Source organism: Bos javanicus, chromosome 9 (assembly GCF_032452875.1).
Source record: "Bos javanicus breed banteng chromosome 9, ARS-OSU_banteng_1.0, whole genome shotgun sequence".
Taxonomy (NCBI): Eukaryota; Metazoa; Chordata; class Mammalia; order Artiodactyla; family Bovidae; genus Bos; species Bos javanicus.
The window spans coordinates 40,797,730-40,812,527 of NC_083876.1; the positions used below are offsets into that span (position 1 = coordinate 40,797,730).

The 14,798-nt window shown below is 38.8% G+C and overlaps 1 protein-coding gene across 2 annotated transcripts; it reads left to right on the forward strand.

Annotated features, from left to right (window-relative positions):
• The first annotated feature begins 1,223 nt into the window (after window positions 1–1,223).
• CD164 (CD164 molecule) lies at window positions 1,224–14,076 on the forward strand. Of its 2 annotated transcripts, XM_061427633.1 has the most exons (6): window positions 1,224–1,813; window positions 4,852–4,926; window positions 6,141–6,212; window positions 7,599–7,634; window positions 10,650–10,706; window positions 11,578–14,076. In XM_061427633.1, the coding sequence occupies exons 1-6, from the start codon at window positions 1,624–1,626 to the stop codon at window positions 11,742–11,744; spliced, it is 597 nt and encodes a 198-aa protein (XP_061283617.1). In that variant the 5' UTR covers window positions 1,224–1,623; the 3' UTR covers window positions 11,745–14,076. The 2 variants fall into 2 exon arrangements, with proteins under 2 accessions (XP_061283617.1, XP_061283618.1); XM_061427634.1 differs by lacking the exon at window positions 7,599–7,634 and having other exon boundaries at window positions 1,516–1,813.
• Window positions 14,077–14,798: the final 722 nt, after the last annotated feature.

Sequence of the window (14,798 nt, forward strand, 5' to 3'; positions counted from 1 at the left end):
GTAAACACCGAGATGGCAACTTGTAAAACAATGGCCTCCACAGTGAGGTAAACAAGACACTCCATCGAGCTATCCGAAGAAAAGAGAATTTATATTTTTAACCTTAAAAATAATAACGGTTGACTAGTAGCCTTCATCTGCTCTAGAGTCAGGTTATGCGCTAAATAAACACCGTGTGAGGGATATCCTGAGAGAAGATACCTTTTTTTGTTTGAAGACGGATGAGACCTCACTTACTTGGCTGTACTGACACTTCTTGCCATTGGTTGGATCAGTCAAAAACCGAGTTTTTTGTTTACATCCAAGCAAATCTCCAACTAGCGTAGTTGATGGAACAAATGTTCATAGTCATGAGGGTACTGATTGGATTTTAGGGTTGGGTTAGGAAAGACTTCAAGTTTAGATTTTTTTTAAAGGTGCATATATACAGTCTTTTTTGGGGTTTGCATAGCAAAGCAGATCTCAAAAAAAGCAACTGATGTCCTATTATTTTAAAGGGTTAATGTTTGTAATTAAAATTAGATGATAAATACAAATAGTTGAAAATAAGAGTTAAATACAGCTTTTATGACCGAACTTTAACCACTTGATATTAAGCATGGCTGCACTTGTAAATATTTTTGTGAGACTGGACATCAGATGGCGCTCATCTCACTAAAAGGCTGAGCCGTGATAGGGATTTTGAAACACAGCCCTGAGGCTAAGCAACTGCGCCTTTCGGTCAAGTCTCTTGAGTCTCGGTGTTTTCACCTGTGAAGTGGGAGTGGGAACAGACCGGATCAATCTCCAACCCATACTGTCTTTGATTCTTCGACTACAAAGGTGGCACTGACTAGCTGTTTCTACCGCTGGCTGAAATCCCCAAGATAAGTCAGGGTGGGAAAGCGTGGCAGAGTAGACGGAGCGCGGCACCAGCAGACTGCTTTCGGTGTTTCAGCCGCTCTCACTACATGGGCGGCGGAGCACAAACTCCTTAAATGCGTGGGGTCTCCATCTCCCTGGGGTGTCCAAACACAAGGTTACTTTCAGCGAAATCGACTTTCACGGGGAAATGCGCAGGTCCTACGAAGGATACCTATGCAAGCATGCTGGGAACGCCGGAGGACAGTAAAAAACTTAACTCTTGCCAGAGTTCTAACCGAAACGCTCGGAAACAACTTCCGCCCAGCTCGAATCCGTCCGGGAAGGCGCCGCCCCAGAGGTCACACGGGGCCTAGCAAGGCTTTCGCGAGGACGCCGTCGCCACATCATGTAGGTTGTTCCATCTGACTCGAGGTGGGATCCTTCTCTATTGCAAGAACGAGAAAAGCCCGGCAGCGCCCTGTATGGCAACCTGAGGGCAAAGAAAAGAGTTTCCTGTATCTGGCCAGTTTCTTCGATTGGCCAATACAGTCGCCTGAGAGAAAACCTTTCCTCGGTTTCCTCTCGGTTCCTCCATCCCCCTCCTCCCAGAGGATTCCACTTGGTATTGCCGGCGCCCCGCCTTCGCACGCCGCCCTCATGTGACGCCGGCGCGATCCCGTTGGGGGAGTGGAGTCTCGGAGGCGGCGCTGCAGTGGACAGAGGGACGGACGCAGCCTAGGTTGTCCCAGCTTTCGCTCTAGCGCCAGCGCGGAGGACGCGATGTCTGGGCTGTCTCGTCCGCTGCTTTTGGCCGTCGGCTGCCTGGCCGCGCTCTGCGTAATCACAGCGGCTGGGAACACCACCCTGGCCCCGAACGTGACTACAGCCTCGTCTCCATCGCCCACCACCACGACAGTCCCGGTGTCACCGACGACTCTCTCGCCGCCGCCGGTCACCACTCCAGCACCAGGTGGGCGCCGGCCCAAAGGGCTTTCTGCGCTCGCCCGCCCGCCAGTCGGGCCGAGCGGCCGTCCCTGCGTGTGGTGCGCGGGGCCGGGGCGGGCCGCGGTCCGGCAACATGGCGGCCCGACCGAGTCCGGCTGGGGCCGGGCCGAGGTGGCCGCGGTTGCGGAGTGCCCTGGTTGGAAGGGTTGGGGGAGCCTCGGAGGGCGTAGGGTTGTTTGCGACCCCACAGTGTTCCGCGCCGAGGTGTTGTATAAAAGCGCCTAGTAATCCCCAGCCTCACGTGAGGCTCTGAAGAGGGGACGTGGCTTCCTTCTGCGGTGGCGGCAGTGAGGTTGATTGGGGGGCGAGGCGACCGCCTCCAAAGTTGGCGATGAGACCCAACTCCCTCTCCCCGAGGTTAGTCGTTTGTGTCCACCCGGGCAACCCAGGTCGTCTTTTCGAAGGGAGGTTTCTCCCGAAGTTGGCGAAAGAAGGAAAGAGAGGTGGGAGACAAAAATCCGCGCTGGTGTCTCAGTCCTGGGTCTGAAAAAATTAGTCGCTTGGGACTTAATTACATAGATTTTGCAGGATATATCTGAAGTTTGAGCATTTAATTAATTAAAACTTTATACTCGGTGCTGTGTGCAAAGGAGGAAAAGTACCTATTTGTGTACCCGGTGTTTCGCGTATATCTCTTAGTAATTTAGGCTAAACTGGAAGATAAGTGGTGAAACCTAGGAGCTGGATGGAGATAAAGTAATTCCACTAGAATCCTGTGTTTAGAGATTGTGAAGCTGACATTGGAACCCAGGTCAATCGATTTTTCAGAACCCGATCGGGACCTTTTGTTAAGCTCTGACTCCATTTGGGGACTGGTTGAAACGTACGCTGAGAGTCTTACAGCAGAAAAATCAATGTCATGACAACACGCGCAACAGAGGGGGAGATAAATTTGAGTTAATAAAGTGAAGGCCCTCCCTAGATATTTAAAACTTAAGAGTCCAGTTTGATGGGTTATCCTAGTTAATACTGGGTAAGGAGTAACATATTGACCTAAGAATTGCTGCAGTGTAAGAATTTTTTTCCAGGCCGATCTATTTGAAAATATCTTCTCTAGTTTTTGTGTTTTATAGGGGTTTAAATAAAATATATAATGAAAGATTGTAAACATCTTTTAATGAGGAAAGTAAATTGCAGTACAGTACTGGAGATTCTAACCTATTTCCAAGATGATAGAGCAGAATTTGTTTTGTGCTCTTTTGGTACTTTCCTCCTAGAATTTTTTTTTTTTTTTGGTAGGGTGTGTGTGTGTGTTTGAAGAGAGGTTTGGAGATACGTTAATTGTATTTGTGTATTTTGAAATGAGTGCAAAGGAGATGATTAGTCTCTTCTGTTAAGTGGTGGTTGGATACACTGCAGTCTGAAAGGCAGCAGTTTAGTTCATTGTAAGTAACACACGCTATGCTAACCAACATTCATTACAAGCACAAAAGATTTTAAACTAGCGTTTTTCAGGTGTATACAAACCTCTGAACGAACTTACTTTGCAACTCTCCTCCTACCCCTAAAAAAGTACTGTATTTGTTCCAATTTCTGATAAATATTGAAATGCAATTCCTCTTTGCAGAACTCTTTTTTTAGGCAGGGGGAAAGCAAATGAGAATATTTTTGGAGGCACCTAGCTTCTAGGAAAGTGTAGAGCCCAGTTCCATAGTCCAGACACTGAATTGTATGTAGCCTTCTTCAATGTTCTGTCTCAGAGCTGTTTGGCTTAAATTATTGACAAAGACCATGCTAACTTGTTAAATTTTGTGAATGTAGCCCCTTCCAGGTGAGTTGTCTCTTATCCTCTCATGGAAAACACTGGAAAGCTTGGATCATTTGTGTTTATGATCTCAGGTTTTTCAGAGTAGACATCATCGGAGCTTGGGTTCAACCTATAATAAATCTTTATTACTATTAAAAATTCCATTTCACATCTGATGTTTGGGGGCGGTGATTTCCCTGTGTGTAGTGTTGGCCTTCTAACAGCCTTTTTTCCGATTTTTTTCTTTTGTAAAAATGCCTCAAGAAACTGAGCATCTGAAATTTTTGCTGTGCACAAGGGGTTGTTTAGATAGGCACCATGAAGTATTGAGTGTTAACACTAGCTTGTGCTTTGTTCCCCCTTTCTCTTGAGTTGCCTTCTGGTTTCATAAGTCTTTTATAATGATTGGAAAGAATTTTTTAGTAAACCGCTTTATAGTTTTGTGGGGTTTTTTATGTGTCTGGTTTAAAAATACATAAGATCTACCCTCTTAATAGCTTTTAAAAAGAAGATATTTTTGTTCTTTATTTTTGACTATGCTGGGTCGTCTTTGTTGCTAGGTGCCAGCTTTTTCTAGTTTCCTCCTGCAGAGGTGACCTCTCTCGGTGGGGTGGCTTGTCTTATTTCAGAGCACAGACTCTAGGTGTGCCCTTGTGATACAGGGGCTTAGTTGCCCTGAGGCGTGTGGGGTCTTCCCTGATCAGGGATGGGATCAGTAACCCCAGCATTGCAAAGCGGATTCCAAACCACTGGACCGACAGGGAAGCCCTCTTAATAGATTTTTAAGTGTACTGTACCATAATAAACTAGAAGCACAGATCTCCAGAAGTTTTCATCTTGTTTGAAACTTTGTACTCATTGAACAGCAAACATTTTCCCCTCTCCCAGCCCCTGACAACCACCATTTTACATTCTGCTTCAGACTTTGACTATTTTAGATACTTAATGTGAGTAGAGTCGTGCAGTGTTTGTCCTTCTGTGACCAGGTAATTTTATTCATCATAATGTCCTCAAGGTTCATCCATGTTTTAGTGTATAACAGGATTTCTTTTTTTTTAATGGCTGAATAATATTCTCTTGTGTAGCACATTTGTATCCATTCCTCTGTGAATGAGTTATAAAGTTTTGCCATTTCTGTGAAAAAGTAAGTCTGGTAGTGTATGCAGTGCTTGCTGCTGTTTAACAAAGATAAGTAGTACAGACTCGGAATGAGCTACCGATTGATGGATTTTATATATTTTAACTCCCACCCCTAGATATCTGTGGAAGCCGAAACAGTTGTGTTTCCTGTGTTGATGGTAATGCTACCTGCTTTTGGATAGAATGTAAAGGTAAGATCTTTGGGTTTGCTTTAATTTTGAGAATGCTATATTGTTTTGTTCTAACATTTTAAAAAATTGCTGCAAGGTATTCTTGAACATTTGGAAATGTAAAACATTTAGGATGGTGGGCACTGTTTGTTTTGCAAATCGAATACTTTTCCTTTAAAATATCAGTTGCTTAATATTCCCCCTAAAATCTTTTGTTGTCTCCCATGCTTGTCTCCCATGTCTCCCATGCTCCCCCCTTTAATTTCTTAGGCTTGATAGTTAAGGCTCAATACCTTTAAAAGGAAGAGAAATTTTAGACCTTTGTGGTTAGGTTAAGTGTACTAGTACACTGAACTTAGCCATGAAAGAAAGTTAAGGGATTTTCCCCTGAAAACTGTTGCCCTGAAAAATGTTTGAACCATATTTATCTTCTGCAAATATAAGATGGTTGAATTTTTTCTTATTGGTAAAATAATCTCTCAGGTTTCCTTTTTATATAAAGAAAAATCCAAAGCTACATGCTATTAAACTTTGTTATTCTTCATTGAAAAATTTAAGAGTTCTGGAAATTATATCAGTATGTAAGAAAGTTTAAAAACCTCTTAAAAATAAGGAATTAGCCTAAGTTTGAATTGAATTAACTTTTTTGTTATATAAGGGTCACTTTTCTTTAGGTCATAAAATGGAATTTAAGAGTGTGCCCCTCCCCTCTTGTATGACAGGATCAGCAAGTTCTGGAGATTGGATGCCTTACCATTGAATATGTTGGGGAAAACTTTCTCTTACTCTTGCTACACATCTTCCCATCCAGGAAAGCAGTTTTAGAAAGTGTAGAAGACTAAAGCAGAGGTCTGGAACAGAGCTGCTGCTCTGGAGCACCTCCCATGTTTACTAAGCCTTTATTAGTTTCTAAGCACTTCTCCCTACTGACTCAGCCCTCTTGTGAATTCTAGCAACCTTCGTTATACCACAGTTCTGAGGTCTGTGTGTTTCTGACTTATCTGTTCAGTATATTCATGTGGATTTTAGAAGGATGTTTGGAGAGATCCTGTGTAGTATTTAAAACAATGGGGAAAAGATAATAATGGAGTATTTGTGAACTTCTAGAGAGTTTGTACTTGAGTTCTATTTTGGGGAGGAACTCTGGAGCATAGTAACAAAGTCAGAGATAACATAAGTGAGTAATTGATATTCTTCTTTCCTTCATCCCACACCACCCTCACTTCCCATAACAGGTAAAAGCTACTGTTCAGATAATTCAACAGCTGGTGATTGCAAGGTGGTGAACACCACAGGATTCTGTTCTGGTAAGTGTTCACTTTGGTATCTGAGAAGAGGAGATGAGGAAGATCATTGCCTTAGGAAACCTTATTTCAATATTTGGTTTGAAGCATTTCCATAATTCTATCTTGCAAGAAATTTGGATCTTAATAGCATATTCATACTCATTGCATTGAAGCTTGATTTAGTCGTTTGGTGGTACATAATGTGGAATGCTATAAGTACAGATATCTGTTCCTCTACTTTATTTTTCTTTAACCTCTTCCAGATACTCACTGAATTTTAGACCCTCTCTATTTGCTGCATTTTACAGGCTTGAACAACATTGTTCTGTCACTTTCTTTATTATGGTACTGGTGATTATCACAGTCAGCTTAGTTTTTGCTGTGATTAAATGAATCCCTGCTTTATTCATCCGTTTTCTGTATTTTAGTTTGAGAAACTTGATGGTTTAACCTTTCATCTTTGCCCAGGAAATAGTTAAAATTCCTGGATGAAAGCTGGTTTTTCTAAAAAGATTATAAATTAATGGGAAAGTCAAATTCCTAATTTGGTATATTAATAATTAAATAGAATAAAAGATTTTTCTAGAGTAAATAACCTTCAAGTCTACCTGTAACTAGTTTCAGTAGTCATTTCCCCTTCCCTTCCCTCACCCCAACTTGAACTTTCTAACTGAAACTTTCCTTAGAATGAGATCAGTTATACCCTACATACAGTCCATAATATGGTTTAGGTGGTAAATGAATGAATAGTTTTAGTATTTAATTATATGATAATATTGCTTAGAAATAAGAGTATAAAATTTTAAAATATGTTAAGGAAAAATTGAATAATTCTATTCATTTGGCCATCAAGGACACAAAACTCCAAATTAAAGTGGTTTAATTGATAAGATTAGTTTGGCTCTCATGTAAAGGAAATCTGGGCTTGAGTGGAGCTAGCAGGCTAGAGTAGCATCTGCAATCATTAGAGTCCCAGGCTCTTTCTATGCTTTTACTGTGTCATTCCTCAGAAATGGCTTTGCCCTTATTGTCCAAGGTGAATGCTCATGTTCCAGCCATCAGAATGGTTTTTCTGCCAACAGGAAGAGGAAAGGAAAGTGAGAGACCTGTGTCTACCTTACGGATGCTTTCTAGCAGTTACACATGGCTACCTAGCTGCAGGGGAGACTAAGAAATGTTTTTGCAGGGGAGGGTGTCACTAAAAATTGGTGCTGTTTCTAAAGAATGGAGGACCGATGTTGGGACAGCAACTGTCTGTCTCCTCCATAGGTGGTACTAAAATGAAAAAATTGTAAAAGTACTCAAATGACTGCAGGTTGGGAAATAGTGTTATAGATTATGATATTTTAGCAGCTTTGATTATGATATTTTAGACAGCTTTGACTTACATGTTTGTTTTTTAAATAGTGCCCACTACCACACCAACGCCAACCAATTCTACAGGTAATACAAGATAATTGACTCTTTTCCTCCTCCTCTGAGGGTTTTTTAAACTTTTGTTGATGAGTAACTTTAGTAATTAATACCTAAAAATCATTAGTTTAATTTTTAAAATGACTAGACATTTAGTCTTGGACTGCAATAATTACATTAATATGTACTGTTTGTGACAGACAGATAACTGTAGTGTTTCACGTTCATTGAATCTGAACAGATTTGTTGTAGTTTTGTACATTGAGTCTGAAAACTGCGTTTTGTGGATTTTGTGGAACTCTTAAGGAAATACAGAAGCCTAAAGGAAATTAATTCTTGTCATCCATAGGTACACCAAAATGTCTTCAGTTCTTTCAGAACTAACTATATTTATATCTATAGATTCCTAATAAATACACTTATTAGGAAATTGGTTGACATGCCCATGCACATTTGAATTGCCTTCGTACTGCACACGTAGTTGTATGCACTTTACTCATCTACTCTTAGTTGGATAGGTCATCTTTCATTCTCTGTGCAGTGAATATCTTACAGGAAAATACTTGCTGTCAGCTCTGGTAGGATTGATTCAAACAGCATTCTGGGTCAGAGGATATGATAATCTTAAGGCTCTTAATACTGTTTGCTTTCCAGAAACCGGAAAGTTTTTAAACCACACCTTCAACAGCATTCCCTGGTGGCTCAACTGGTAAAGAATCCGCCTGCAATGCAGGATACCTGGCTTTGAGCCCTGGGTTGAGAAGATCCCTGGAGAAGAGAACAGCTACCCACTCCAGTATTCTGGCCTGGAGAATTCCATGGACTGTACAGTCCATGGGGTTGCAAAGGAGTCAAACACAACTGAGTGACTGTCACTTCACTTCAACAGCATTAAATATTATCTCCTTGTATAAATTTTTTACCAGTTTAATAGAGTAAATAAAAACATCTACTCCAGGACAAGTACTAGGTTAGAAGATAGGGATATAGGAACAGAAGTAAGATAGTATTTTGTCTCTTGTAGGAACTATGAAAGGTCAGAAAGCACAGTGTGTTGGGGTATTTGTGGGAAGGTGTGTGTGTTGAGTAATATGTGGTGACAACTTCCTGGAGATGTTGACAGTCTGAGTCTTGAAGTTACCTGGTAAAATAAGAGGGGAACTTCCCAAGTAGAGCAGGGCAGACAGCACATGTGAAGGAGAGGTGAAAGAGTGTAATATAATAAAGTCAGGGAATTGCATTTGGAGTATCCAGTAATAAGATGAGAACAAGCACGACAATCAACAGGTCAAGAGCCAGACTGAGAAGTGCCATTGTATGCCTTGCTGGTATGTTTAAACCATGTAGATCATATGATGAGATTTGCATTATAATAACTTATTCTGTGTAGAGAGGCTTTTGGAAAGAGGCAAGATTGAACACAGATGGGTATTCCGTTGTGATAATTCTAGAGAACTGTTTTTAAAAATGAGGGCAACTTCTACAAGTATCTAAAAATTAAACCTCATAGCCCTGTCTTCATTGATTATGTAGTAGGCTTCTAGTGCTTCAGAGATTGAAACCAATGCAAATTAAAAAATAATTTTTTTTGCCATGTTCAGAGGGTGAATACTACTACTACTAAGTTGCTTCAGTCGTGTCCGACTCTGTGTGACCCCATAGACGGCAGCCCACCAGGCTCCCCCGTCCCTGGGATTCTCCAGGCAACAGTACTGGAGTGGGTTGCCATTTCCTTCTCCAATGCATGAAAGTGAAAAGTGAAAGGAAGTCGCCCAGTCGTGTCCAACTCTTAGTGACCCCATGGACTGCAGCCCACCAGGCTCCTCCGTACATGGGATTTTCCAGGCAAGAGTACTGGAGTGCGGTGCCCGAATAGTGAGACACAAATGGCAAATTTGCGAATTTTTTCTCCCAGTGTTGTCAGACAAAATTAGTAATAGTATTTTAGTATTGTAAAGGACTTGATACATGTTTAATTTATAAAGTACATTTTTTTGTGGTTTCACAAAAGGTACAAGTAAGGAAAACTTTGAACAGATTATGAGTCTTAAAATAACCATACCCTCTAATCTAGGAAATCTGTATAAGAATCCATCCTATCAGAGAGGAGATCACATATTTCCCTGTGAGATGTTCATAGCTTGGAGAAATGAAAGATGACCTAACTGTCCAACCAAGAGTGGGACCACAGTGCTTACAATGACAGAGAAAGGAGTACAAATAAGTGTGTGCACATATCATAGTGTTTACTAATGTTTATTGGTAGTATTGATACTGTCTGAAGTCTCTTTTAACATAGTGCTGTAGTTCCTAAAATGTATTTACATTCAAACTTATTCTTCCCATGAGTGTGCATTTCTTTAGAGACACCAGCAGATAATTGTTTGAACTCATGTGCTACAGTAGAGGAGAGCTTACCCTTGGGCTCTTAACATCATTTAGATGAGGGAAATTAGGGCCTTAGGGCACCTGTTCTTATAAATAAAAATTCTGGAACACAGCCATGTGGATTCATCTGCTCCTTGTCTTTGGCTGCTTGTGTATTACACCGTGCACAAAGTCTAAAATGTTTATTGTCTGCCTCGTTAAGAGGTTTGCCAAACCCCTGAAATGAAGAAGATAAATCTTGATATCTACTTTAAGAAATACTGAATTGTATTCGTTTCTTACCATAACTTACTAAGTTAATGGGTTTTATCTTAGAAGCAGGATTATTGAGAAAGAACCAATAGTTCCCTCACCTAAATTCTTGCCCACCTGTGTGTTTTTTTTGCAAACTGTATCCAGGTGTATATATAAATTTTTATATATGTACATAGATGCCAACATAGATACAACTTTATGATTGCTTAATGTTTTAGAATACACTTCAAAGCTAATGTTCTGAATGTGCAGATATGTTAGTAAACCGTTAACTGAGATTTGGCCTTTATTCTGTTAAAAAAAACAAGTGGAAGCGTGTTGAAGTGGTAGTTATGTTTTTAAAAGATAGATGCTAGATAATTGAGAAATTTAAGTTTTTAATACATTTCATTTGCATTCCAGCTAAAACCACAACTCTGCCTTCCACTACTACAACTTCCACCACAGCTACTACATCAGGTAATTGTGGGTTTTAAAACTAAGTGAGATAGGATGTGTGTGCAGTGTTAGCTTTTACTATTTGTTATCATGTCCCAATTTTATTCTTAAATAGTTAGGAACTGAAATTCATCTCTTAGATTTGGAAGACCAAGGTAGTAGGCTGTTAAAGCAATAAGGATAGGTTTGCTGAGAGTCCTCTAAAACATTTTAAAATTGTAATCACATTTGGCGTGAAATGTTAGAATTAAATAGTAACGGTTTTCCAAAACCCTTTTAGTACAATCGGTAGGTAAAATCTAATTTCTTATAACTTAAAAATTAAACACTGATTACTGTTGGAGATTGGTTGTGTGCTGTATTAGACTGTGTCAATTTGAAGATAATATAGCCATCCTTTTTACTTCTAGGTAATACTGAAAATTTTGGTTCTGTGAATTTTTTTGGCTTTATTAAGATTATTTTTGTAATTTGAAAACCTGTAATCAAATTTTCATTTACCTTTTATAAATTTAGAAAAATGCAAAGTATGAATTTTAAACACATATTAATATTTACTCTAGCAATTAACTAAGATATGTAGTCTGAAGAAACTGCAAATTTTAAAAGTGCTTAATATGTTCACAGGGCATAATGTGCCAAGAGAATAAATTTTCCTTTTCATATTTGAAATTATATTAGCACCATTGACCACTTGATGTTGGATAGAATGAACAGTGGGATTGATAAATGATTGTCTTCCTCAATTAGGAAGCTGTTGACACAAGAGGAAATACTTTATAGAAACACATGACAAAAAGCCTCAGATGAGTCTTGAAATTATCACAGAGGATCATGAGACTTCCTGAGTATCTTACTAAGTATTGTTATTTCTTTTATCTCATTTAACCAGGTACAACTAATACCACTTTATCTCCAACTATACAACCTGTGCGGAAGTCTACCTTTGATGCAGCCAGTTTCATTGGAGGAATTGTCCTTGTCTTGGGTGTGCAGGCTGTAATTTTCTTTCTCTATAAATTCTGCAAATCTAAAGAACGAAACTACCACACTCTGTAAAGAGACCCACTAAATTAACAAGGACTGGCGTGTAACTCACTGAAACCAAAATATTATCTTTCAAGATGTCCCACATGGAAGACGCTATTCTAGGATCTTTAATTTTTCAAAGGATGCATATAGGAGCATCACCCTTGAAGAAGAATCAGTTCAGTCACTTTGCTCAACGGGCCTATTTAAAGTACGCTGCATGAGTCCTTGTGGCTGTCTTTCATTTTACATGGCTGCTGCTGTGGGATTGTGTTCTCTCTGCTTGACATGCCAAATGTAACTTTAAGTGATGGAAAACATTGTCCTGCGCAGACAACCTCATGACTCTTTTGGCAATTTAAATGTAATCATTTTAAGCCTGAAAGCTGCATTATTTTCATCCTAACTCAGGATGTAGTTTAGTGACCAGAATTGAGAAGAATGTGCCAAATGAGCATCAGTCAGGTGGATTTTTGGCTATCATTTCAAAAGTGGAATAAATTTATAAATTTAGTACCCTTAGAGTAAAATTTTGTGCTTGATAACAGTTATTTTTTTCTACATTAGAAAAAAGATGCCACACAGGGAATTACATTCCAGATTTAAAGAAATGAGAGGATACACAACATGAAAAGTATAGCAGGTTATTGTTCATACTTGTAAAGCACCTTATATCATTGAGAAATAAAGAACAGTGCCTTAAAAGACAGACTGAAAGGTAGATTGTAACTTAAAAATGTTGGTGATTTGTTCTTTTACTTTAATGAAGGGAAAAGTTGGTTTGAGGATGTAACTGTTGATGTGAGCAGTAGTAAACCTGCTTTTAGATACCATACTATTAGTATTTAATTGAAAACTTAGCTACTTTATTTCAAGCCTGAGTGACTTAAATGATGTTCTACAGAGTCGAAAGCCTTCATCTATTGGACCTCCCACCATTTTTCTTACGGCTGTTAAAAAGTATAAAGATAAAGTTGATTTAATTGTGTTTTCCTTTGTACTTCAAAAAAGTATCCTAACACTGTTGTACCTTAAAAAGATTTCCACTGAGCTTTTTTGAAAAGTAACTTCTATAAGACAAGGAAGAAATAAGTTGTTTTACAATCATTTACTAACTCTTTAAATGAGACAGTCATTTTAAGTTTTGAAATAGCAAATGTGAGCAGTATAATTGCAGAAAAAATTTAGTTGATCAGATGACTAAATTTTTATTGATAATTGCCCTGGATAAACAGATTGAACTTTTTGTTTCTCCTCTCCCAGGCTTTCTTCTTAGTTTCAATTCCTGTTGTAGGAAAAGCATGTGTACTTTTTATTTTTTAGTTTCCTCATGAAGCACTAGTTTTTTTCAGGTTGAGGGATATTTCTTCCCTGCCTTTGACACATTGGATTAGTTCAGGGGCTTAAATCAGTTTAAAATGAACTTTTGCTTTTCTAGGTCATTAAGATGTTTTGTTTTAGTTTCTTTAGCCTGTAGGGGCCGGTTTTAGTACTGGTTTTCAATATTTTATAGTACAAGACAAGTTGCTTTGGTCCATTTCATAAGCCAGAATTCCTTATATTTAGATAATTAAAGGTTCTTAAAGTGAAGATTTACTGTTTCTTTGTTACTTGCTGGTACAGCTAAAGTTTGTTTTACTTGCACATTTGTACATATACCTAATGTTTTCAAGTGCCTTAATTGTTTAAAATCTCTGGCTTCAAAGGTTTTTGGGAAAAGGTAGGCTTACCTCACATTTTTGTGTTTCCCTCAGTAGTGATATTCTAGGTACCTCACAAAAATTTTTATTATGGTGCCATGGCTGTTAGCTTTTAGTGATTGCTTTAAGTACAAAATTCAGTTGAAAATACACAGAATTTCCATTCTCCCAAAGGGGTAAAAATTAGCTACAATGGTGTAATTGTCATTTACTTAGATACGAATACCTTGCCACACATGAATGTTAACGCTATAGCTATTTCTGTGAAAATGTAGCTGACGAAGCCTCTCATCTTCTGTAGTTTTGAATACTGCTCTAACAGAATCATAATATGGAATTAGATTTTACAAGAAGAGCTCTTACAGTGAACTCACAGCCTTTTCCCCTCTTGAGCAGTTTAGTATCTTGAGCCATTAATGATTTGGTTTTTTTTTTTTTTTTAATCCAGAAAGTATATAGAAACATTTTCAGATTTTTCACCTGATTTGTTCATGCAGATTGTAGTTCTATTAAAATCCCATATCTTACCTTATGGATAATTGTTGCACAGGCAGACACTGCTGTATTTAGAAATTTCTATTTCAGTTCATTAAAAACTGCAAAACCAATCTGTATCATGTACCAAACCAATCTAAAATAAATCTACATGTTTATTGGGTTAATCTGCTTTTTTTTTTATTAACTGAAGTGTGTGTTTATATTTTGACTATGAAATTTAATGCTAGTGAATTTACCTTAGTCTTGTTGGAAATGGCTTGTCTACTCAGTGTTTCATTGCTCCTCAAGACCAGCAGATAGTAGCTAAGGAATGTTTTTATCAGTGGAGAACAGAGCCTTAGAAAGGATAGTTGGAGGGAGGACTTGGTTTGCCTTGCTATTGACAAAAAAGTTGATCTTCCTCAAATAGAAATCATCTACTTAGGTGCTAGTTTACCAAGTATTTATGAGAATACCATCTGCTGTTAGATATCTGAAAGCTTGTTTGCGACTTGCTGCCTCATTCAGATTGCATGTAAAGTAAAATTGGGTTTCTATTCAGAGTCTTTGGTATAAATATTTAGTACCAAGCCACATGCTGGTATGTGAAATCTGATTCTGTAGGCCCATGTTTTGGGCAAAATTACGTTCTATATGAAATTGCAGAACTTGGACTAAAGAAGAGAGAATAAACACTCTTCTATCAGCCTTAAAGCCCAGAAGAGTGGATTGAAGACCCCTAGAACATTGCTAAAGACAAACTGTTACTTTGATGAGCATGGTGTTCACAGTAGATGGGGTGTTTTGTTTTTTGTTACTGTTTTAATGATTGATGTCCTGTGTATTACCCGTGTAGTTACTATGCCTGTGCTCTTCCTTCATTTGTGTAGGTACCATGTTGCTGCTG

Coding starts and splice junctions, on each gene's coding strand:
- CD164 (XM_061427633.1), top strand. CDS start 1,624: ATGTCTGGGCTGTCTCGTCCGCTGCTTTTGGCCGTCGGCTGCCTGGCC. Junction 1,814..4,851: donor GGTCACCACTCCAGCACCAG/GTGGGCGCCGGC, acceptor TCCCACCCCTAG/ATATCTGTGGAAGCCGAAAC. Junction 7,635..10,649: donor AACGCCAACCAATTCTACAG/GTAATACAAGAT, acceptor TTTGCATTCCAG/CTAAAACCACAACTCTGCCT.